This window comes from Periophthalmus magnuspinnatus, chromosome 23, assembly GCF_009829125.3.
Source record: "Periophthalmus magnuspinnatus isolate fPerMag1 chromosome 23, fPerMag1.2.pri, whole genome shotgun sequence".
Classification (NCBI taxonomy): Eukaryota; Metazoa; Chordata; class Actinopteri; order Gobiiformes; family Gobiidae; genus Periophthalmus; species Periophthalmus magnuspinnatus.
In genome coordinates, this window is record NC_047148.1 from 19184432 (window position 1) to 19209360 (window position 24929).

Sequence of the window (24929 nt, forward strand, 5' to 3'; positions counted from 1 at the left end):
TCTTAATTTTTCTCATGAATTTTGAATATTTATTTTTGTTTACTCAAAGCCGAAGCTTGAACTCGAATTCTTTGGTCAAGATGTTACCACAAACATACCAAATAACCCATCAAATCATATGAAAAGTACTTTTTACTTTTCAATCCAGATCAAAAATGTAGTGGAGTATAAAGTGCAGGTGCTTTCTCTCAAATGTAGTGAGGTAAAAGTAAAAAGTACCCACTGTAAAATGTACTTAAGTAAAGTACAGATACCTAAAAAATACTACTCTACTTCAGTACAGTACTTTACTACTTGTACTTTACTTCTTTGCCTAGATTGTTCCATAGCACAACATCTAACATATACTTCAGAGACAAGCAGGAGCAATAAAAAGTATAAAAACACACAGCAAAGCAATAACATCTCTACAAAGACAAGCAAAAAGGTGACATAGTATCCCTTTAATTTACTATTTTGTGTCTTGTTACTTGTTGAATTCAAAAGCTCTTTAGTGGCAAACGTGCTCCTCCGTATTTACCCTAATGATTACTGCATCCTCTTCCATTTGATTTGGCCCATTTGTGATTATTTTTGTGCAATTGGCCTTTTCCCGCTGCAATTGGCCTTTATCCACGCTCTCTAAATTAAAGCCGTATCAACCCGGATCCCTGTCCCGCGTACACTATCCCAGCGCTCATTCTCAAAGTGTGTGCGTTTTTGCCTAAAGCGCAAGTGAACTCCAGCTGTTTACAGGCGTGCAAGGAAAAAAAAAACACATATAAAAGCCCCATATTACACAAAATTGACTCATGTGACCTTTAAACCATGTTATAAAGCTTTTACCTCATCAAAAACAGACCTGGAGTAGTGTTTTGTTTCATATACATGCTTGCGTAACGCTTTATTATTAGTCCGTCTCCATTTCCAAACCTCAAAATGCTCCGTTCCACTTTGTGATGTCATAAAGTGGTAGTTTTCAAGTTAACAGCTACCTTTTTACGTTTTTTTTAGTAGAAATTGACAATTCCAGGCGCTGAAATGATCCAAATGATTCTAGAAATGAAGGTGTGGGGGGTTAAAAACACAGCGGGGCACTTCCTGTATTACCACATGATGACATCACAAGGTGGAAAAGAGCGTTTTCTGTCTGAGAGAAGAACTCAGGCTAAATATGTGCGTTAAACATGTGTGAATGAAACAAAACGCAACCCCTAGGCGTGTTTGTGATGAGGAAACGCCATTATAACATAAAGTAAATGAGAAAATAGTGTAAAAGAGGCGCTTTAAGGTCCGTGGTGGCAGTTGGGGTTTGACAGTTTGGGGGAATATTGATAAATAGATAAAGGAAGGGACGAAACACCAACAGCAGGGTGCAGGGCTGTTGAAAAGTGTGCAAGTATTCCAACAAATAGCTGACTTTGTATTTCTACAGGCAAAAATGAGGTTACTTCGAGAAGCTGCCCAATAAACCCAGTAAAACAAGGTTAGGGTCATAGCCAAGACAGCACTGCCGGCTTATCATTCCATGTTGCTGCAAGCCCAAAGTGAGGAGGTGAGTGAGGAGAGACGCAGCCAGCAGAATATGGAAAATGGGAAGAGGAGAGAGAGCTCACACAGAGAGTGAGTGAGCAGCCTACTGTTTGTTGGGAGCCTGGCCCAGTGGGACAGCCGTGCCACCATATTAGATTTTCTGCCTTATTGCCTCAGCCAAAGTCCACCGCCTCAGGTCACTTTCTTGTATAAACGGGTAGCTCTGCATTTCTCCAACACACTCCCTTTGAACCACACACGTAATTTAAAGCACGGCTCCAACCTCCATTAGAACCAGTTTTTGTTACCTCAGTTTAGGGCTGAGCGATGTAAAAATCCGATCGTGATTTGATCCTTGTGACAATACGTTTATTTAATCATATGGTCACACTTTTCACTTTTCCCCAGCCGCTTCTCCTATTGGTCAGCCTCGTTAATGCTCTGACCGACGAATCACAGTGACGTGTGCACATTCAGAAGAAGTACATTACCATTACATTCAAATTTGTGATCTATAGCTCCGAGGAAATTGTGATCATTGTTCATTTTTTAGCACGTCGCCCACCTCCACACAGTGAGCTCTGTGCACAGCAACGCCCAGCAACCGCACTGCTAATGTCACTACTTTTCGTCCAGTTTTGTCTCTATGACGCAGATTTATGCTAAAATGAATCAGTAATTAAAGAGCGGGCAGTGGACAGGGAGCTGTGTGTGGACGTCACTGACAATGTGTTAAAACTACACAAATAAAATAAATACTTCTGTGTTTAGAAAGAGTCTCAATACTCACGCTAATGCAACTATTTAAAAAAAAAAATTAAAACAATGCCACAAACTGAAGTATTCTACATATACAAATAACTGAGGAGTCTTTATTTGAATTAATTTGAATGTTAATAGGTTGTTTATGTTTTCTGATTTCAGAGACACAGTGAGGTGGCTGCATGCTGCTGTCTGTTCAAACACTGCAAACACATTTCACAATGCCTTTTTTTGTCACCATCACGTACATGTGAGTGTTTCATGATTCAGACAAGGGGGTTCAGAGTAGCAGACCATAAGTAGCTGCGTGGCCACTACACTTTTACATGTGGTTGTTATTCTCACCTGCAGAGGTCTGGATGGAGATTACACTAAAGATGAGGGAGGGAAGCGTTCATTTCCCGGTGACGCAGATGATCGAATCTGATGCAGAGGTCCATCATATTCTCTTTGAAGTGAGCTAAATAAATAAATAAAATGAAGAAGGCCGTTAAAAAGAGAGAGAGATACTTAGTACTTATTAGTGTAACAATTAGGAAAAGCTTATTAGGTAAACGCGGCTCAGTGAGCGGTCAACAGAGCCTGAAACATGTATGCTATGAGGATGCAGCACATTAGCTATTAGCTCATCAATCACATGCATCCCTGTCACGACGCAGCATGTGCTGTGCTATAATCCATCCTCATGTAAATTCATCCAGTGTGGTGGTCTATGCAGCGCTGACTCAGCTTCATCAGGACACAGGTGGAAAAAGTCATAAAAAAGTTGTTTATTTCTGTGGCATAAAATAGAAGGCTCCAAAAGAAGTGAGCACACTCAAATCCATTACCACTGTCATTTGCATTCTGGTGCACAAAGAGACACAACAAGGCAGCGAGGAGAGACAGGAGAAATGTGGCCTGATATGCAGAAAAGCTGAGAGGAACGGTGAAAATGCCAAAGAGTTTGGAGGAAAATTATATATACACAAGTGCTCTTGCAAAATGTAGCAAAATAAAACTGTTAAGTCATTACTAGGTCAAGCTGCAGCAGGGAATAACAAGATGTGTTCAAGTGCCGTTCAAGAACACATTTTTAATCAAATCTTAGATTGGTAACAACAAGGCAGTTAGAATGAATTGAGGAATTGGTCTCATGTCAGGCAAAACAACACAGGACAGAGGATTAGCGTTTTAGCTCATAACACCAACAAGAAAACAAATGGAACGTTATGTAAAGCTCTTATACGAATTAGGCATTAAGATGAATATTTTGAAATGCCTTCATACATTTCACGTGAGGAAAGGGTAGCTTGATGGACAGATTTGTGCTTTGCCTGCAACGATACTATTGATGTAGCAGTCAGTGAGTCAGCGGTCAATCTTTGTCTTACTCTAAAGCCTGTGGTCATGACCAAAAGGACACGATCTTAAACAAGCTTTTAAAATGAATGTACTTCACAGAGATGTTGTGTGGTTCTTTATACGAATGGGTGCTGACTTTGTACCTGGAAGGAGCTGAGAGTAGATCCTCAGGTAAAAGCAGATGACCTGGTGTAACAGGGTCTCTTTAGTGAGCAGTCTATCTTGTTACAATAAAAGTACAATAGTGGACAGTATATAATTGAACGCAGCATTTAGCCTCTTTTGTTCAACAGACGATGCCCGTGTCACCTGTCCAGTCCTGTTAGTCTCACGGCGTTTATGATGCAAGAAATAAGCAATAAAGGCATTATGCATCATCAGCAGCACCAATAGCATCTTTGAAGGTGTAATGATGGAGCATGACCCTGTCTCAGATATTGCACTAGTTATCAGTTTCCTCAGGCAAGTGTTTAAAAAGCAAATCTAGTGTGGAAAATGAGAAGAAACAACCACTATAGTGTTTTACTCTGCAATACAGGCCTTTAAACACACAATGCTACATTAGCTTTTATGTGCACACCCTCCAGCACTAAAGACTAACCCTCTTTATATTTAGTGATGTTATTGATAGTGCTTGGTAGTATTTTCATGTGTTAAAATGATTGCTGGGCCAGTTAAAATGCAAATAAAGTCATATAATCCTGGTGTGGTGCATACTATAGAAAACTACAAGTATACCAGATGATGGAAGACGTAAACACTCCCAGAGTATTGATGGACATCATTTGAAAGTTTCTATATTTATTTTTTTACTTCAGGGAAAATGCTCCGTTCATGACCATTGTGGCTGCAGTAAGTGTAGCTGCTCACAGTGGCATTTAAACAACTGAGACATGGAGTTTTATTTGGAAATGTATCCTTCAATTCAGGGGTAAATGCTCCAGACAGCAAGACAGACCAACATTACAATATTTAATATAGATTTGATTTAAATTTGACTCCAGGGACTGCTCATTGTCTTGTCAGGGGTCAGAGGGTGTCCAGTTTGGGGACCACAGCGTCTCACCTCTGCTGTTTGCAGATGATGTTGTCCTGATGCTTCATCAAACCAGGACCTGCCACATGCACTGAGGCAGTTTGTAGTTGAGTGTGACGCGGGTTGAAAATCAGCTCCTCAAACCCGAGGTCATGGTTCTCAGCTAGAAAAAGAAGGCTGTCCTTCCAGGTGGGTGGATATTCCTGCCCCAAGTGAGGACTGTACTGTCCACTGTACTGGACAGTTGCAGTAAAGAAGCAATAGAATTGAAAGGCAAAGCTCTTGAAAAACCAGTTCCTACTCTCATCTATAGTCATGAGTTCCTGGACACAAGCCATCAAAATGAGACTGGCTGAGACAGTAGGGCCCCAGGACGAGCTGGAGAATGAGGGAGTCCCTGATCAGACTCCCCCGTGACCTGTTCCCAGATAAATCAGAAAAGTTGGATAGATGGAAGACTTCCCTTGACACACTATAAAAATGTCTTAGTCAATCAATTTTTTGATTGACTACCAACCAAACAATAATGTGTTAAAACTATGTGTAAATGGTACATTCTTTTACTGAAATCCACCCTGACAGTTGACATGTTTAATATTTGGTGTGTCTGTCAGCTGTAATAAAGGATCTACAGAAAGAGAAGCTTTGTGACAGTGTTGGCCTCACCTGGCTGATTGCTCTGCTGTCTGCCCGCAGCACCACTAAATTGCATTTCTGTGCTGATGTCATTTCCACAGCTGCGTGCTTTATCAGTCCCATCTGATCAGCCAGAGGATCTAACAGATTCTCACTGAACGAGAGCTGCACTTAAGGTGCTCAAGCACTAAGAGCTGTTCTAGACGCTGACGCTGTTCAGCCCTTAGCGGAACAATGAGGAGCAGCAGGAGAATACAGGCCCTGACAGAGAGAGGCTTATTTCCTGTAGGACTAGTTTTAGCATGTTAAAAAATATGAATGTTGGCTGCTTCCTGTGAGGCAAAGAGGAGAACAAACTGGTAAATGTATCGCTTGTGTTGACAGTGAGTAATATCAGATTTAGGCTGTTTTCACAAGAATGTAACAAAAGTAACAAAATCACCACTACCAAATGTTTATCACCTCCACACACGCATGTTAAAAGGTTGGTTCTCCCAAAAAAGAAAATAAATAAACAAAATGACCATTAAAGAGCCCATATCAGACAAAGCCTTGAGTCTGTCCTGTAATGCGCCTGTGGGGCTCCTGCGGCAGTGCCCCGGCTGCTTTCTGCACCGTCCCCCAGTCAAACACCCTCTGAACCGTCCACAGGGAGGCTGCAGGGAGACATCCTCCTCTGCTGCCCTCAACAATGCACTACAACTACACACTGCATCTCCCAAGAGTCCCACTTTATACTATTATGAGGTCATCTCTCCAGAATTTAATGTTATGATAGGAATAATTAAACAACAGGTACAGGATTGTTGACTGCTGAAATAGTCACACGTTTCCTAAGACCATATTGTTGCACGTCATAAAAACACTTAACAGGCCTTTCCTCTGTGGCTCACACCGCTGAACAAGCACCAGGTTTTGTGTTTCAAGAGAATGTGTGAAAGAGATTTTTATAATTTATACTATGTGAATTATAAATGGTAAAAATAGCAGCAGCTGTATTACCAAGAAGGACTCATTCATACAGATATGCTACACTTGCAGTATAGGCTGATATTTGTGCTACTGTATCGGCCCTGCACTAAAAAATAAATTGACCAACTGTGCCACGTCTTTCATGATAGTTTTTTTAAAATAAATTATCTGAAAATCGACATTATTTGATCTACAAAATATTATGGTTGGACATTTCAGTTTCAGTCAGTATTTTTATTTGATGTAATGTTGAACTGGATTTGTTTCCTTAACCACAGAAGGTAGAAGATTCATGTGTCACAGCCGCTTCCACAGCCTCGTACAGGACGCCCCGGGTAACTCACGCTCCTTTGTGCTTTTTGTCCTGGATGTGCTTAGTACAGTCAGGCCCATACACTTTGTACTTTGCTCTTCACAACAGAAAACACAGCCCTCTGTATTTTCTGAAACAGGTACATTGACTTCTTGATCAAAACTGCAGAGCTAATAAGACCTGTCTGTTCAGAGTGCGATTTCACAGTAACAGGAGATATTAAATTCTTTCTTTTTATTGTTGAAAATGGCTGTGATATTTAAAGCTACATGTATGACCCAGAGTCTTTTTAAAATAATTGCAAGTGGTCAGAGATAAGGGTTTGGTGAAATCAAAGTACTTCAGACTTGTACACAAAACAGGATTAACAAACCTGCTTCAATCCATCAAAATACAACTTTGAGTAAGTGGATGATGAGGAAACACTATTATAACATGGTTAAAAGCTTGTTTAATTTGATTTCACATAATCTGCTCCTTTAACACTTCAGTCTCAAAATAGGGAAAAGTGAAAAATGATACCAGAAAGCTATTTACAGACATTTCTGAAGTACGCACACAAGCTCATTACGGGAACATGACAGCACGTGTGAAGAAGAGCCCGCACCTCAGAACACTAATCAGCAGCTGCAGCCCTTTTCTGTCGCACAGATCCCACAGTGTGAAGATAATGGGCAGTTTCTGTTATTAAAAAAAAAAACATACAATAAAAATAGATGACATATTTCACGTATTCTAATCAGACGTGGGTTGTCTCTTCTCAAAAGATTGCAGTCGCTTTGTCCATAGTCCCTTATTCAAAATGAAAACGACACAGGGCTAACAGAGGTTTGTGAGCCTGTGCCTGCAATTCAGTTTAAAATGATATGAATTAAATATGATGATGATGATATTGTACATAATATAAAGACATTTTTCTATACAGACTTACCAGAGCCATGTCGGTCACTTATTTGGTTGGTTTACCCCACATAAAGAAGGAATAGATCAAAATGACATGAATGCACTGGATTTATATAGTGCATTTGAAGACACTCAGAGCACTTCACTGTATTATTCATTGACTCTATAATCACTGGTGGTAAGCCACAGCTGCCCTGGCTTAGATTTCACTTAGATTTGCAGTTTCAAACAATGAGGAGTGTTTCATTTAACACTGTTTTTGTCCTTTGTCTTTGTTTTGGAGTTTGCCATGAATGTTCAAACCTACTTCTGTCAAATAGGAATAAAACAGGAAAAAAGTGAGTAGAGCTGTCCTAAAAAAACACGTTCTTACCACCAGAATAACACGAGCGTTTACTATCATAAAGCCTTATGTGCCTCTACTATTAATTGCTGATTGTCAGTGGGTCAGCGTTTCCTTTTGTTAAGTCCTGTAATTGTGTTGCAGCACAGTTGAGTGGTCATTACTCACTGTGCTGGCATTTCACTCACACATCATAAGGAAACATAAAAATAGAAAAGTTTTTATTTCAGAATGTGTCAAACTGCATGGGAACTTTAGTCCGCCAAAACTCACCCTAAACTTATCCAAAACTCATCCAAAGCTCATCTAAAACTCATCTAAAACTTATTCAAAACTCAGCAAAAACATACCTAAAACTTATCTAAAACTTATCCAAAACTCACCCAAAACCCACCCCAAATTCATCCAAAACTCATCCAAAGCTCATCTAAAACTCACCCAAAACGCATCCAAAACTCACCGAAAACCCACCTAAAACTAATCCAAAAGTCACTCAAAACTCACCCAAAACTCATCCTAAACTCACCCAAAGCTCACCCAAAACTCACCCAAAACCCATCCAGAACTCATCCAAAACTCACCCACAACTCACGCAAAACTCATCTTAAAGTCACCCAAAACCCACCCACAATCATCCAAAGCTCATCCAAAACTCTCTCCAAAACTCATCCAAAACTCACCCAAAACTCAAACTGCATCTACACAAAATTAACAAAAATGCCCAAATCAAGATTAGTGAGCTTTTCCAAATCCATTTACCGTATAATATTATCTGGTTTACTTGCCTGGGATCCAAATTACACACTTCTTCAATTCTTTACGAAGATGTGAGTCTGGTGTCTGATGAATCTCCCTGTTTTCAAATGTGATTGACATGTGGATTAACCAATCAGGGACAGGCGTGGTGTACTGAAAAAAAAAAAAAAAAAAAAAAAAAAAAACATCATAGGTGACCAATGAGCTGCTTGGTTTCACACTGTCACTGGAGAAAGAAAACAAATCTGATTGGACGATCGAGTTTGGGACCAATGTGTGTTATTCTGGATTTCTCAAACACCTGATTTATACCTTTTAATATAGATTCAGTGTCTTGTTTGGTCAATTAACTAATCAGAAAATAGGAGAAGTGGGTGTTCAAGCTGAAATAAGACAACCACACCTCCACGCGTGGCAGATAAGTATGTCAAAAATAAGTTAAGTGCGTAAAAAATACAACTCACCGTACGGCTGAATCGGTGGGAGTCCTGCGCGTGCTTCTTGCTCACGTCTGGTTCTTTCAAAAAACTCTAAAGGCTCATCTTTTAATCCCGAGTGCCAAAGTCTCCATGTGCCGAAGCAGTTTTGAAGGTTCCATTGCTTCGTTCGCATTTCCCAACATATTACAAACCCATATTTTAAGTAGGACTCCTGGTACTTTTTTTTTTTCTTGGAGGTCGTAGGCTCCTCTTCTGGCTCTTCTTCTGGCTCCTCAATTTCCTCAAAAACCTCTCCAAAGACTTTTGTTTTTGGCTCATTTTCACTCACCTGTGGCTCTACTTTTGGGCGATGTTTCCGATGCGTTATACGTGATACGACATCGCAGATCTAGCACAGATTTAATAAACTCGCCGTTATATCCTGACGCAATTTCCTATCAGGATTTTCATCTACGTACAAGCGTATTAGCGTGTCACGAGGGACGGGCGAAAGTTACGTCGGAGAAAATGCGGTCGCTGATAAACTAGTTACTGTTTTTGTGCGGCCCAGCAGCAAATGTATAACGGACCGGTACCGGACTTGTGCAAAAGATCTACAGACTTGTGAAAAGAGCTGACCGCAGTGGGAAGTTTGGGTCTTGAAACAGGAATCTGAGGAACGGCAAGCCACGAAAATGATGCGACGTTTTCCACTCTGCTAAGTAACGACGATTTTTAAAAATACATGATGTGGTGTGATCAAATTATTACATTTTTTTTTACGTACACGTATCATTTTCTCAAGCCGTTGTAAAACCTACACTGCTTCCCAACAGGTAGTATTTACATTTGACGTGATTTTTATTAAAGTTTTGGCTTAGCGCAAATCTATCTTAGTATAATCATTAAGATATAACCAATAAATCAAAACATTGAAACGAACGACCTTGTCTTTTCATAGTAATTCACACTCACTGGCTTATTTGTTTACACAGCGCTCTTTTTATATTTCCAAATGACTAGAAACCAGAGAGCAAATCATTTATTATCAGGCTTTTAAATTTCCCACTGAACCAGACAGACCGAACTTGAACGCCGTGCAATTGGCAACCTCAAGGCCTCTTTTCTCCATGAAATTTTGAGAATCTGGGGAAAAGCAAATTGACAAAGCGCAGTGGAGGAGTTATGCATCACTCCGAATATAGTGAATTTATCCAGACATGAAAATGCTGTATTTTGCGGCAATAGAAGCATACAAATTATATTGGGAACATCTTGACACTGCTTCACAAATAAGCCAAATGTGTGCCTGCTGTCATTGTGAGTGGATAGCTCAGGCGGCGGCGCGTGCGGAGTGCCAGTTCCAAAGTCAAATGCCAGCGTTTTGTCTGACTTGAATCACTCCACTCTGAACTCTCTTGATGAGCAATATCACTGGGCTGGCAGTCGGCTGTCTTCACTGAACTAACCCACAAACTAACCCCCTCAAAGGAATTAGTACGAGCGCTTTTTTCCGTGATGGGCACAGGCGGCGCTGTCTGGAGCGGGACTAACCTGACGTGAAGAGGTACGTCAGATGCATCGATCAGTTGCTTAATGTATATGGTGCTTTACAACAAGGAACCATTCATCTGTGTGATCTGATCGCTCAACCAATGATGTTTATGTCGAGAGCGTGATTTGAACCACCAACCTTCGGATCAGTGGACAAACAGTGGCATCAGTGGCATTTTGCAGGTGTCCCGATCACATTGTTTCTACTTAAAATTGTAAAAAAAAGGGCAAATTCCACAAATCGACTTGAGTATTCAGACCCAAGCTGTTTAGCAGTATGTCTACGTCTCTTCGACTGTCTGCCAATTCATTTAAATCTTTATTATAGTTGATGTTCCAAAAAATTAACCACCCTCTCACTGGCAGCTCAGAGCTAATGTTTTTTTGTTTGCATAGAGCTCGGTCAAGATGGCAGCTTGAAAATGAAAACCTCCAAATACCACGAGGGCTGTCCACGCATGACTAACAGCTGAGACGTTCACAAAACCACAACAGCAAAAAAAAAACAAAAAGAAAAAACCTTGAGGATGTTCAGCATTTACAAAATGTGAATGTTTATTAAATGTTGACAAGAACATTTTTTAACACAGCTCAAGATTCAGCAAAACAATCTATATACTTCACTAAAAAGTAAAAGAACATGAAGGTTGGGTTAGTTTGGTTGCTCGGGGTAGCGATGGGGTGTTCAGGGGCCGTTGAGTGAGTGGGAATTGGCAGCAGAGGCTAAGGCAATTAAAGGAGTAACACAGTAAGAAAGATAGAGGGTTGAAGGACCTGGGGGATTGATGCGATGTAATGAGCGGGATAACTGGAATGATTAGAGCCTCTGATTCCTCTCCTTTATCACGTCTGTCCATCTGAGACTCGCCTGGAAGTGGCTTTAAAAGACTGAGAACACAGGAGGGAAGTGGCAAATAATGTCTGCTCTTTACACGGAAATAACAAGAGGGGCAACATAGCAGTAACATATACAGTGAGCACAAGAGATCGGTGACGTGAAGAGAGAACAGAGAAGAGCTAGAGCCATAGACAGCAGGACCGGTGCGCTTGAAAACATGTGTTAGCTCTAGTCTTCTGATACATTTAATTAGAGATTGCATATGTATGTGCGATTGTATGAAAGCAGGACGTTAAAATTGAGAGTAGATAAGCCAAAATGTGTGTTCTGCATTAGAGCGGTTGTGCAAGAGTCATCGAAACACCGTGCAGAATCATCTTTTTGCAATTTAGCCAAAATTTTAACTCTCTATTTTTACCCCACAATGTGTCACGACGCACGTTCATGCCATTCCACTAAACACAAAACAAATGGATAAAACCGTGACTCATTTTAACATAAAAGTTTGCCCGATGTGTATACGTGCTGGGTTAATGTGTAAACGCCAGGTCCACTTATTCGCAAAAGTCAAAATCCGTTGGTAAGTTTAAATTTGTAAAACGTCACATGCAAAATCACGACGTCACGATTGGGACTAAACCTGGGACGAAACCGGGACCAAACCCAATCTACATTAGGGACCAAAACCAGGACTAAAAACAAGGACAAGCGTGAATCCCCCCGCCTCGTTTTAGTTTCCTCGCTGTCACTCTTCGTTCTACTGTCTATGGCTCGAGCTCAGGTTAGGTAAACACAGTACCAGAGGGCATTGTCCACTCAAATAGGGTTCACAATCACAATAATTAATAGTTTCTTTATAATACTGTAAATCTCTCTGTTAGCAACACAAGGGGAGGAAAGCACAGCACCTGACGTAACTTCCTACAGAGACCGCCGCTCTGTCTGCTATTCCCCCGGTCCGCCTCATGCACACGGCTTTACTGTGTACACTATGATGCACATTCACACTCACGTAGGCCTACCTCCTCGCCTCCTCCTTGTCCTTTATATAACGTCTTTTTAATGTCTCTATAAATCTACCGACATTCTCGTCGCTTACCGCTGTGCTCTTTCAACAATATTTGTCGCATATGTCTGTGCTTTGACGGCGTTTGTTGCAGTCAAGCTTTGTGCCGCACCGATGGGAGAACCCTTCCAGGAAACTTCAAAGCTGTCCCAGTGTCAGTGATAGTCAATGCAACATGGCGCCTTGTTGCACGTTTTACTCACTAGTGTGTCAGCTGGTGACTCCTCCTTGATGGGCTCCAAAATGTCTTCCCACAAATGTTCATTTCAAATCAAGGGGGCAGAATATATCTCCAGGCAGCCATATAATGTCAACACGGTACGCTCAAAGGTGGATTTTGTGCTATTGGGATCATGATTTTTTCTTCACTTTCTGAGCAGCACCTCCAGGAAATGTAAGTATTGAGAAAGAAAAGAGTTCATTTAGTTAAGTTCAGTCTTTTGAAACTTGGATTTGTCTTAGTCCATGTGCTTGAGTTCTCTCTTTGTGTTTTAGCATAGTAAGAAAACAGCATCACATGCTCTAAAAGTACACAATGTACAATAAAATCTACAGATATTTTAAAGCTTTTAGAACATTAAAGAAAAACAAAACAAAACAAAACTTATTAGGTTCAACACCGTCAAAATGGTCAGACAGGGAAATGGAAATCACACAAAATCCTCTCACAGCTTTTTGTTTTCTTTGTACCCTTTTTTCTTTCGCCATGTTGCTACACAGAGCAAATTAAAACAGCATCGACAATTAAAAGTTATATTAAGCCAAATTATGAAAGTAACTATGGTTCTATGAATCTCTACTGGCCACAAGTGAGCAGTGCTGGAAGCCTGTGCAAAGAGAGTAATCCAGTGCCTTCAGTTCTGTCCTCTGGTGGTCAGTATAAGTGATATAGAACCTCATTTGTGATTCTCATGGTCATCGTTAAAAAGTGGTCGTGTTACTCCTGTCGCGTATCCTAAAGCTCGGCAAAATCAGAAGCAGCCGAATGACGTGGAAGCTCCTGTTGCGGCTGTTGTAATAATTCAAACTGGATGTAAACGATCGCGGTGCATGGTACAGACCGTACAGTGTGTCCCCCCATGCATCACGTTTTGTCTGGCCAGGGCAAATGCTGTTGTCCATTCATCGCCTGGCTCTGCTGAACTCCAACAGGAAACTGATAGTGTGAGAGATCTGAGTCGGTCTATCTCTGTCTTTGATACGCACACACACACACACACACACACACACACTACCTATGCACACAGAGCTGGGTTACCATCTGTGAATGCTGCATCACTTGGCCAGTACTCAGCTGGCAGCCACATCAGACAAAGTGCCCAATATGCTCCCTAATGGCTAAAGTCAGATGAATGAGATCTACGTGGATTTATTCTTTCTCCCATGCAACTTCTTGACACTTATTCACATCTTTAACCTTTACTTTGCTAATCTAAAATTGTACAATGGCACTTTTTTTTCGTCTATGTGTAATGGAGTACAGTTTGGCTGTCTCTTCCGGGCCAGATTCGACTGAAATTATGTCCGCTTTTATCATTATTTCATGGCAAATCATGGGGTATATCTTTTTGGTAGTGCGACCAAATTGTACTGTCAGCAGAGATAAAAGGTTTCAAATGAGATCACAATGACTTAGTAAAGGGGCCACCAATGCTCCGTTTTAGACTGTGGGCTCAGAGTTGTTCTATGATAAAAATCGTAGGGCTCAGAGGTTGCGCTGGTTTCGAGGGATTTTCTTGTAAGGGTCGATATCCAACGTGACGCTCTAAGGAATGACGAAAAAACGCTGCAAATGAAACAAAAAAAACAACGCCGTAGAGTCTGCTGAATTTGAACAACGTGAAGACATGTAACTCCATCTATATGTTCCAAGTTGTGATTTGTAAATTTATCCCCCCCCAAAATTCGATTCCTCTTCCAGTCACGTTCCTTCATTTACTATCAGGGTCGCGAGTAGGTCGGATTTTCATCTCGGAGAACTTGAGGGAATACTGCCAGCCAGTCCACGAAGACCACTCGATGCCGTCCGCGTAGGAGGTGTGCTGGCCCCGCAGGTATTGGCCGTTCAGGTTGGAGGTGTGGCAGTTGCGGTACCACCAGGCTCCGTGGTAGAAGGAGGCGCAGTTGTTCTCCGAGTGGTCGTTGTCCCGGTCCTTGGTTGTGAACTTCATTCCGTTGTGCTTCAGAAGAGAGTCGCCTACGGGAGAGGAGAAAGATGCGAGTTATAACGTCACAAAATGAATCTGCAAAATGATATGTCATTTTTTTGTCAAGGTTTAGTCTAAAAGTTGTTGTGATTTCATTTAAGATAAGGAGGTGTTTCTTTCTGGGTTTCAGTTGACATCCCAACATATAAGTATTTAACGCAGATGAGTTCCAGCTAAATTGAAAATAGTTAAATGCAGATATTTGTTGTGAGTTTACTTTTGGATCTTTGTCATGAGAGTAGCATGTGACCAACAGGGAAAAGTAGCTCATGGTCACATTCTCCAATCTGAAAACTACCAGCGGAATAAAGGCCCAAAAGAACTTTCAAATTTAGTGCACTACGGGCCTCTATTATCCATCTATGCACCAGGGGCGGACTCTGGAGCTCTGGAATCTACTGGGAATGTTTGAAATGCAGCAGCTCATCATCCATCCTCCAAAAAAAGAAGAAAAAAAAAAGAAAAAAGATGAAATAGTCTACACAAATCACCTACGGATGATTAAGGAGACATTTACAAAAGATAAAAAATAAAAAAACACATCAATTCCTATATTCTGCTGCATTTTAGTTATCATTTTATTGACAGTAATAATGGGCTTATTATAATAACTCATCTATACTTAAAACTATGCATCAGACAATAGGCCTATACTGCTCTTTTGTATGGTATGTTAAATCATTTATGTCAAGTAAAATGTTAAATTCAGTGGTTTGTTTACTAAAACTCTGCTGAGCTCACTGATGCTCTGGACAGCTTCAGTAGATTGTCATTTTAAAACCTTTTCACAATAAGGCCCATTCTGCAGTTCGTCAGTGTGCGATGTTTTATTTTGAAAGGGCCGAGAGAAGTGTTTAGCTGATGTTAGCAGCACATTGTTATAACAGTGTCCGCTAGAGGAACTTTTCTGAGGTTTTGGGCTACATGGGGATAAAACACAAGACTTGACAGTATTTTGCGGACTGTGATGAAACAAAGCAGAAAGAAACGCTGCATCAGTCAGTTCCAGGTGGGAGAGATGCAAGAAAGGTGCACCCGACACCAGCCAACACCAATTTAAGAGTGTTTTTATTATTAAATTATCTTTCAAACAGAACCCACGCAGTAGAAGCTGATAATCACATTTTTTTACTTTAAGCAAAGGAGCACCCCAAGGCTCAATTTTAGAGCCGCTACTTTTTTACTATATTTACTTAATTCCAATGGTTGCAATTTAATAGAAAGACTCATAAATTTACATGCAGATTATACTGTTTTGCCTGCAAGCGCTGCCTCTGCTCATCAGGCGATTTTAAAACTACAGCAAGATTTTAATGAAAACTAATTTCCCTCAAAAATCTTAAGTATATGATTAAAAAATACAAGTGATGTGCAAGCTACAAGTCTGTAAGAGTCATAACCTGTAAATATCTTGGGTTTTGGCTTGACAAACACATATTCTTTAAAATACATATGTCGGAATTATGTAAAAGATTAAAACCTAAATTAGCTTTTTTTATTAAAGAACCAAATCTTGTATCCCATTGAATTACAAAAAAATAAATTATTCAAGCAACCTTTCTTTCTGTACTAGATAAGACTTTAGCCTCTAGCCTCTTCCTTTCTCAGATGATGAATTTAAAACCCATCACTTGTAGGTTGGCCATTAATATTTATCTGAAAAGAACCTTGTATAATTGTATAACTTTTTTTTTTATAAGGAACAATGACGATAGAGTGCCTGAATATTATTTGTTGAACATTTAATACAAGATCTCATGATTGTCTATGTCTAAAATTGCACTACAACTGAAAGGGGGAAAAAACTTGTGGTTATTTTAGCTCCTAAAAATTGAAAACATTTCAAGGACATGCAAAACTAGAACCATTGGTGCTACTAAAAAACTTTAATAATCTGGTGAACATTTGTAATCCCACCTGCACCTGTTTTTAATGTTTTAAATGCACCTATATACTTATTAGTTTTGTTCGATTTAGTTTGGATTGTTCTGTATTTGAAAAAGAGTCTGGTTCTCTCATTGGGCTCTCCTTGTATAAATAAAGATAAATGAATGAAACAATGAAATTTACATCTCCTCTCCTCTTGCGCATGTTGGCACGTTTTGCAAATTCATTCAATCATAGGAAAAAAAATTGCACTGCGTCTTCTTTAGCGTCTCCGTGAGAAATTGCATTGGGTTTTTGCTTCATTTTTAGCGTGTTTAGCTGCACATGAGCAAACGCTTGATAAATGAGGCCCTACGAGGACCTCTTTCCTGTTTTTTTGGCGGGGTGCGGGTAAGAATAAACACAAAATAATCCACCCTCCAAATACAAAAGTGCGTGCAAAATGGATCCAAGTTGCAGCTGCAGAAGTGAACCAACAATAATAGAAGAAACAAGGGCAGTAGTTGAAATGTTAATGACTTGTGAAGTGATTTATACTTGACGCACACTATTCAGTTTGACTTAATTTAGTTGAGTTCTTGCCCAGTGGCGTATTTGCAGAGTAGTTACACTTGAATTTATTGCACTACTAATTATGACTACCATAATGGATATTTCAGTATTTGCTGTCAGAAAATCGATTAGACTCATTACTTTTTTTATTATGTACAAATTAATCGAAGTGCAGTCATTTAACACATTGGAAGATAATTCATTTGAAAAAGATACTCCTAGTTCCTACAGTCGTTATCCCTGGACAATTAACTTTAATTAACTCCTGAAATCCTAGGCCTTTATTGTACCGCAGTACAGCACCGGGAGATGTGTAAGTCATCCGGCTGCGCGTGGGGTTTCCATCTTCCTGAACTTGCCTTAGGACATTTACATTACCTTCTGACAGATGTACCTCCCCAGTCAAACTCCTCACCTCCCACCAAGTCTGAAATACAGTCTCTTTTCCACCAGACCAGCTGCTGTTTTTAAAATATATCCCTTCTCAATTCTTTCGAGAAAAAAAAAAGCAATTATAAGCTCTGGTGAATGCAATCTTTTGTGTGTCTTTTGCGTTATAGGTTCTAAAATTAGACACTGAGCATTAGTCAGTACCAGCAGTAATTAAAAAGATTCAGACTCTTTCCTCTGAGTATTGGGTCTCATTATCCAAACAGGAGGTCAGACAGCTTTGTATCCAATTTATCAAAGGTTCCATAGTGACCTTTTTATCCTCTTTTTAATAACACACTCCCATTGATTTTGAACGGCTTGTGGTTATGAGCATGACAGGAAGGGAAAAGCTCACTTAAACTGTGCAGACTGGGCTGATCTTTTATTTGGACAATGCTGACAGTCATAAATAGGCCCATTCAGAGGCAGCCTATTGTTATAAATAAGATGTAAGTGATGTTACGTGACTGTGGGGATAGGGCCCAGTTATATGAGGTAAGCTAACGGCCCTTTAATGTTTGCTGTATTGTCAGGCAGACTCAACTAAATTGTGTTAAGCCCAAAAATACCCTCCGGCTCTGAAAGGATTTTTCGCTGGAAAATTGTAAATATCAATACTTGCTGTAAAAAGCAGACAGAATGGTGGTGTTAGGAGCTGATGTTACCCAATAATCTTTACAGAGAGGCTGAAAAGTAAGGCATTTTGTACTAATTGCAGTTTTCTAATCATATTTATTCAGAGATTTTAAGGAATTATTGTGATCTATGTGGCCTATACAGACGCCAGGATAGAAATATGTCATAAAATAATAGTTATACATACAGTGGACATGGTTAAGGGTAATTCTAAGCACAAATACGTGGCAGTTTACAGTTTGGCTCTTTTGGATGCTATTTTAGATCCTATATATCCCAGAGCAAGATCTATGTCGCTGGCCCAAAAAGCACAGCACGGAGGAGACAGCAAATGAAAGGAGGCCCACGGACACAAGGTGACAGATAACAGCTCATCAGAGCACCAAACCGCTCTTAATTACTCGGGATGTGGCCATCTCTGCTTCTTACCCTCTCGCTCCGGCACTGCTCCCTCCATTTGGCATTACCATGGTAACCAGTGAGCAGGAAAAATGATCCGACAGGCATGTCTGATAACCGCGTCGAGCAGTGCACAACACGGACGAAAGGAGATAGCAGTGGGAGGAGAAGAAAGAAGGTGTCCAAAGGATGTATAAAAAAAGTAATGGCTCATTTGCAAGGTGCAGTGTGAGGTAAGCACGTCAAACACAGCGGATCAAATGAGCAGCTGTCAGTGTGTCCACGGCGCAACTAATAATACACGAAAGATGAATGTGTCATTACCCACACACACGTAAGCCTGTGGTGGGTAGTACAAGTTACATTTACTCAAGGACACTTACTGGAGTATGTTTTTAATAAAATTGTGGTTGCAATTGAGTCATTTTCAGATTTCAGATGTATATTTCAACCGGGAAAGACTCAGATGGAAGAAAAAGATGAAAGGAGCTGAGTAAATGGGAGCGGAGTTAGGTCTTTGAGGCTGAATTCACGCAAGCTCCATTACTCAAGTTTACTCCAACTTAAGTAGTATATTTCACAATTTAACAGCGGCCTACTCTTACTTGGGTAAATGTTTTGGTTACTCTTCCCTCTGTGATTAAGTCTACAAGTGGCAAACGCTTTAAGTTGACAATATTAAATGTTTTGAACTCATTTTTCTGGTCTATAATTTAAAAATACCAGATTTTGAGCAACAGTTCATGTTTTGATTGACGTCCAATTATAACTAAGATGTCCACACAGTTAATCAAGTTTGCCCAAATAACTTTTTCTCTTACTTACTTTGTACTTCTACGCAATGTCTCACTGGAGCAGGTGAATATGGACCAGTGGATTCAATCTGCCACTGCATCCAACAGATCAGTGTGTGGAGGCAAAACAACTTTTATTCAGCTAAAGTCAGACAAGACTGAAATCATATTCTTTGGCCCATAGAAATAAAAAGAAAGTGTCAGCAGTTACCTTCAGTCTCTCTCTCTAAAACCTTCAAATCAGGCGAGAAATCTAGACGTAATAATGGACTCAGACTTGAACTTTAACAGTCACATCAAATCAATAACATCTGCAGCTTTTAACCACCTAAAAACACTGCAAAAAAATCAAAGGTAAACTGTCAAAACCAGACTACAAGAGACTTATCCATACATTTGTCTCCAGTAGGTTAGACGACTGTAACGTCCTGCTCACTGGCCTCTCCAAACGAACCTTAAGACAGAACAGTACATCCAGAACACTGCTGCTCAGGTCCTGACTAGAACCAGGAAGTACAAACACATGTGTCCTGTGCTCAGGTCTCTGGCTCCTGTGGCTCAGAGAATCGACTTTAAAGCAGCTCTGTTTGTGAACAAGTCTCTCCATGGACCAGCACCAAAGAACATCTCCAACATGAACCTTCTCACACTCTGAGGACTTCAGGGACCGGCCTCCTGCTGGTGCCCAGACTCAGGACTAAACCAGGACTAAACCAGGACTAAACCAGCACTAAACCAGGAGTAAATCAGGACTAAACCAGGACTAAACAAGGACTAAACCAGGACTAAACCAGGACTAAACCAGGATAAAACCAGGACTAAACCAGGATAAAACCAGGACTAAACCAGGACTAAACAAGGACTAAACCAGGACTAAACCAGGACTAAACTAGGACTAAACCAGGATTAAACTAGGACTAAACCAGGACTAAACAAGGACTAATCTAGGATTAAACCAGGACTAAACCAGGACTAAACCAGGATTAAACCAGGATTAAACCAGGACTAAACCAGGACTAAACCAGGACTAAACCAGGACTAAACCAGGACTAATCTAGGATTAAACCAGGATTAAACCAGGACTAAACCAGGGCTAAACAAGGACTAAACCAGGGCTAAACAAGGACTAAACCAGGACTAAACCAGGACTAAACTAGGACTAAACCAGGACTAAACTAGGACTAAACCAGGACTAAACTAGGACTAAACCAGGATTAAACCAGGACTAAACCAGGACTAAACCAGGACTAAACTAGGACTAAACCAGGAGTAAATCAGGACTAAACCAGGACTAAACTAGGACTAAACCAGGAGTAAATCAGGACTAAACCAGGACTAAACCAGGACTAAACAAGGACTAAACAAGGACTAAACAAGGACTAAACCAGGACTAAACCAGGACTAAACCAGGATTAAACCAGGACTAAACCAGGACTAAACCAGGACTAAACCAGGACTTGAATTACTTTGTGTACAAATTGTGCTATAAAATAAACGTTCCTTCCTTGCCTGTCCTACTTGACTAATCCCATTTTGAAGTAACTACTCTTACTTTATTAGTTTATTGTCGACTCTTCCTGCGTCCGTCCCGTGTTGAGGCCACGCCAGGACAGTATCTCTATTCTATTTCCCTCTTCCTCCGTATGCCTCCTTCACACCTGTCCTATTCAGACTCTCTTCCACCTCACTACATCTCTTTCACTCTGCCTTCCCCCAGCTTCGTAAATTTGTCCCCATTTCTACCGTGTTCATGGAGCGCCGAGTTCCCAGAGGTTCAGGAAATAGCTGGTTCATTTCGGTAGCAGATTTTTGTTTACGCTGCAGGTCAGGCAGTGCGATTAATTGGCAGTAATTTAGAGGAAGCTGACAGGTAGGTTGGCTGTGATCTAAGAGGATACGGGAAGATAGTAGCGATGTCCTGTTTATAAAAATCTAACTCTTATATATCTAATGGAAGATAAGAAACTCAAGTGAACTCACAGCAGTTACTTCAAAGTCATTTCAAAGTACTTTATGTAACTGCAATGTGGGAACGTCCATCACCTCCATGGATATTTACTTTCTCTGCCTGGAATGTTCCGCAATACGGGCATTAATGGTGTTTTCCAGTTATCCTTGGAGATCACATTCCGACTCAGAACGCTAGTTAGAAAATCCAACCCGTTCAGCTCCGCCCTGCATTTAGGGGAAAACTGAAAATGCGACTGTTAAAATATTGATGGTAATTGTGTCAAATTTCTCTGCCGTCGGCCTTCGTATATCTGGAGATTTGCGCGTCTCCATGGAGATAGATGGCATTCGGAGGAAGTCCCAGACAAAGCAATAACATCTCCATGGAGACGAGCGGGACGTCGACGTTTCTCCAGAAAAGTAGTGGTTGTTGATTGTGTGTAGTACTTAGCAAAAGTAAAAGTATCACATGAAAAAACATCTACTTATGTAAAAGTATTGACGTACCTGTTTAAAAATGTACTTTAAGAGGATAAAGTAAGTAAGCATTTCACAATTTGATTAAAAATGACACATATTTTGGTCAACAGTAACAATATGGATAGATTTCTTAATTTTTCCCATGAGTTTTTTGCATTTATTTTTGTTTGCTCAACGCCAGGGGTCTCAAACTCAAATTATCTGGGGGCCACAGGAGGCAGAGTCTGGGTGAGGCTGAGCTTATCGGGTATTCCACAAAAAAGCTTTGTTAAAATCTTCTCAAACATCATTCTGTTTTCAATATACACGAGGAAACATGCCAATTCTTGTGGATTTTTATAGATATACATCGTTATTTGTTGAATCTTTATTGAAACATGGTAATGCCACAGTAACATTAAACTTTCATATTGTCCTGCGGGCCACAAAATATAATCTCGTGGGCCGCAATTGACCCCCGGGCCGCGAGTTTGACACCACTGCTCAACGCCAAAGCTTGAACTCGAAAACTTGAGTCAGGATGTCGCCACGAACACGTTAAAAATAACCGCTCAAATCATATGAAAAGTACTTTTTACTTTTCAGTCCTGTTCAAAAATGTAGCGGAGTAGAAAGTACAGATACTGCTCTCCATTTTAGTGAAGTAAAAGTAAAAAGTATCAACTGTAAAATGTGCTAAAGTAAAACACAGATACCTAAGAATTCCACTTACATACAGTACTTTACTACTTTTACTTCGTTACCCCCTACCACTGACAATACGTGACTCCCAAAAATGATTACGCCTCTAAACTAAAACTACGACGAATCCTAATCTGTACACGTAACCCCCCGGTCCGCAGTATTTTGTGAAGTTCTGCGCTGTGGAGGTTTTGTTTGCTCTACCTCAGAGGAGAAAAATAGGCTAAATTGAAAAATAGCAAAGTGTGAGCGCAGCACATATTCAACTAGTTCACAGCGTGCTCATACCTGCGTTTCCAGAATAATCCCCCACAGTCAGCGGGTATCCGTCATCGTCCGGGTCCACGGAGAACAGGCCCACTCCGAACGTGCCGTACTGGGCGTATGCGGTGCTGTTCTCGAAATCCTCCAGGTCAATGCGGAGCTCGTAGTTCCCTTGGATGGACAAGGCGTGGATCTGCTTCAGCCCTGAAAGAGGAAAACAACCCATTACTTGATGTTGCAGACTTAATTTTAAAACCACTGAGAATTCAACAATATAGTCTTTCGAGCGTAACGAGTTTTTGCTCCATTTACTGTCTGGTTTCAAACTAAAAGTGGATTAGGGGATTTTTATAGAGGGAAGTCTATATGTCAGTCCTCTCAGGTCTAGTGGGTTGCAAGGTTGTTGGTTTTTTTCAAATAGTTATTACGTTATGCTTTGGTACGCTAAGCTCGTACAGCGCACACCTTTAGCTTCTTCATCCATACTCGATAAGGACTGTTGATTTGTCAGCGAGTAATGGCTTTCAGTTCTCCATGGCATCCTTGACTTGTGGAAAAAGTGCAGGTGAACTGTGAAATTGAAACATAACCAAGTTGCACTCACGGGTGAATGATGTGCATAGTATATATAAAATAAACTCTTGAGAAATGCAGTGTCCTCTCAGATCTAAGATGGAGGAGTAGCATCGTAGCGGCGTATTTTCAAGCAGTCTCAATGAGTTATGTAGTCAACGCCTGGAAAAACCAAATTGAGATTAAAAACGGTCTTTTTTGCAACTTCAAAGACAGGCTTTTCTTCCTTTTCAAAGTGGATTATGAAATTATCTTTTGAGCAGCGCAAGGTTCAACATCTGTGTCAACAAACATATGCTGCCACCTGATAAAAACATAAAAACATAAGTGCGTTTGGGGATTGAAGTTGTCCTTGCTTTCGTTAATGAAATAGGCTCACCTTGCATCAACAGGTACTTATGGTAGATGAATTAACAACAAATAAATAAATAAATAAAGAAGTGAATAAATTTGGGGAAATGTTATTGCCGAAAATGTTGAAATCTACTAAATATTTGGTCAGACTGAATGAATATAAAACTATTTGAAGGTAAGGTGACCACCAACTCCCAATTATTTAGAGAATATTCCATTTTTTGGCTGTACGTTCATCTGTATTTATGTCTACTGTCTATAAAGGTGCACTATGTAACTTTTCTGGTAGAGGTTCTGACACCTTTTGGTCTCCATGGAGATAAGGTACAGTTTATAGAGAGATGTAAATCAACAGACACAAGGAGGAACATGTAAAATAGAAACAAGGAGAATCATGTAAAATAGACACAAAGAGAAAAGTGACATAGTGCATCTTTAATATAACTTTTCCAATGGCACTAACATCGCTTTGTGTTGTTTCATTATTGCATTAAATCATCTTTTCATTCTCTCTTTTCATTTTGGTACGCACTACCAGAGGGGCAGGACCAGAGGGGCAGGACCAGAGGGGGCAGGACCAGAGGGGCAGGACCAGAGGGGCAGGACCAGAGGGGCAGGACCAGAGGGGCAGGACCAGATGGGGCAGGACCAGAGGGGCAGGACCAGAGGAGCAGGACCAGAGGAGCAGGACCAGAGGAGCAGGACCAGAGGGGCAGGACCAGAGGAGCAGGACCAGAGGGGCAGGACCAGATGGGGCAGGACCAGATGGGGCAGGACCAGAGGAGCAGGACCAGATGGGGCAGGACCAGATGGGGCAGGACCAGAGTTGGCAGGACCAGATGAGCAGGACCAGAGGGGCAGGACCAGAGGGGCAGGACCAGAGGGGCACGACCAGAGGGGCAGGACCAGAGGGGCAGGACCAGAGGGGCAGGACCAGAGGGGCAGGACCAGAGGAGCGGGACCAGAGGGGCGGGACCAGAGGGGCGGGACCAGAGGGGCGGGACCAGAGGGGCGGGACCAGAGGGGCAGGACCAGAGGAGCAGGACCAGAGGGGCAGGACCAGATGGGGCAGGAGCAGATGGGGCAGGACCAGAGGGGCAGGGCCAGAGGGGGCAGGACCAGAGGGGCAGGACCAGATGAGCAGGACCAGAGGGGCAGGACCAGATGAGCAGGACCAGAGGGGCAGGACCAGAGGGGCAGGACCAGAGGGAGCAGTTGTTTCCTTGTCTCCTCTCTCACTCGTCTCCCTCAGAGAGCAGATCCCTC

At 41.1% G+C, this 24929-nt stretch overlaps 1 protein-coding gene across 1 annotated transcript in view; it reads right to left on the minus strand.

The window, feature by feature from the left end:
• Positions 1-11084: 11084 nt before the first annotated feature.
• Positions 11085-24929, minus strand: part of fibcd1b (fibrinogen C domain containing 1b) — a 124655-nt gene continuing 110810 nt past the window's right edge. Inside the window, exons 7-8 of the mRNA XM_033990252.2 lie at positions 22761-22940; positions 11085-14651 (exon numbers count right to left, since the gene is read on the minus strand). Of these exons, the coding sequence (XP_033846143.1) occupies positions 14386-14651; positions 22761-22940 (446 nt within the window). The 3' untranslated portion in view covers positions 11085-14385. The remainder of the gene's footprint in view (positions 14652-22760; positions 22941-24929) is intronic.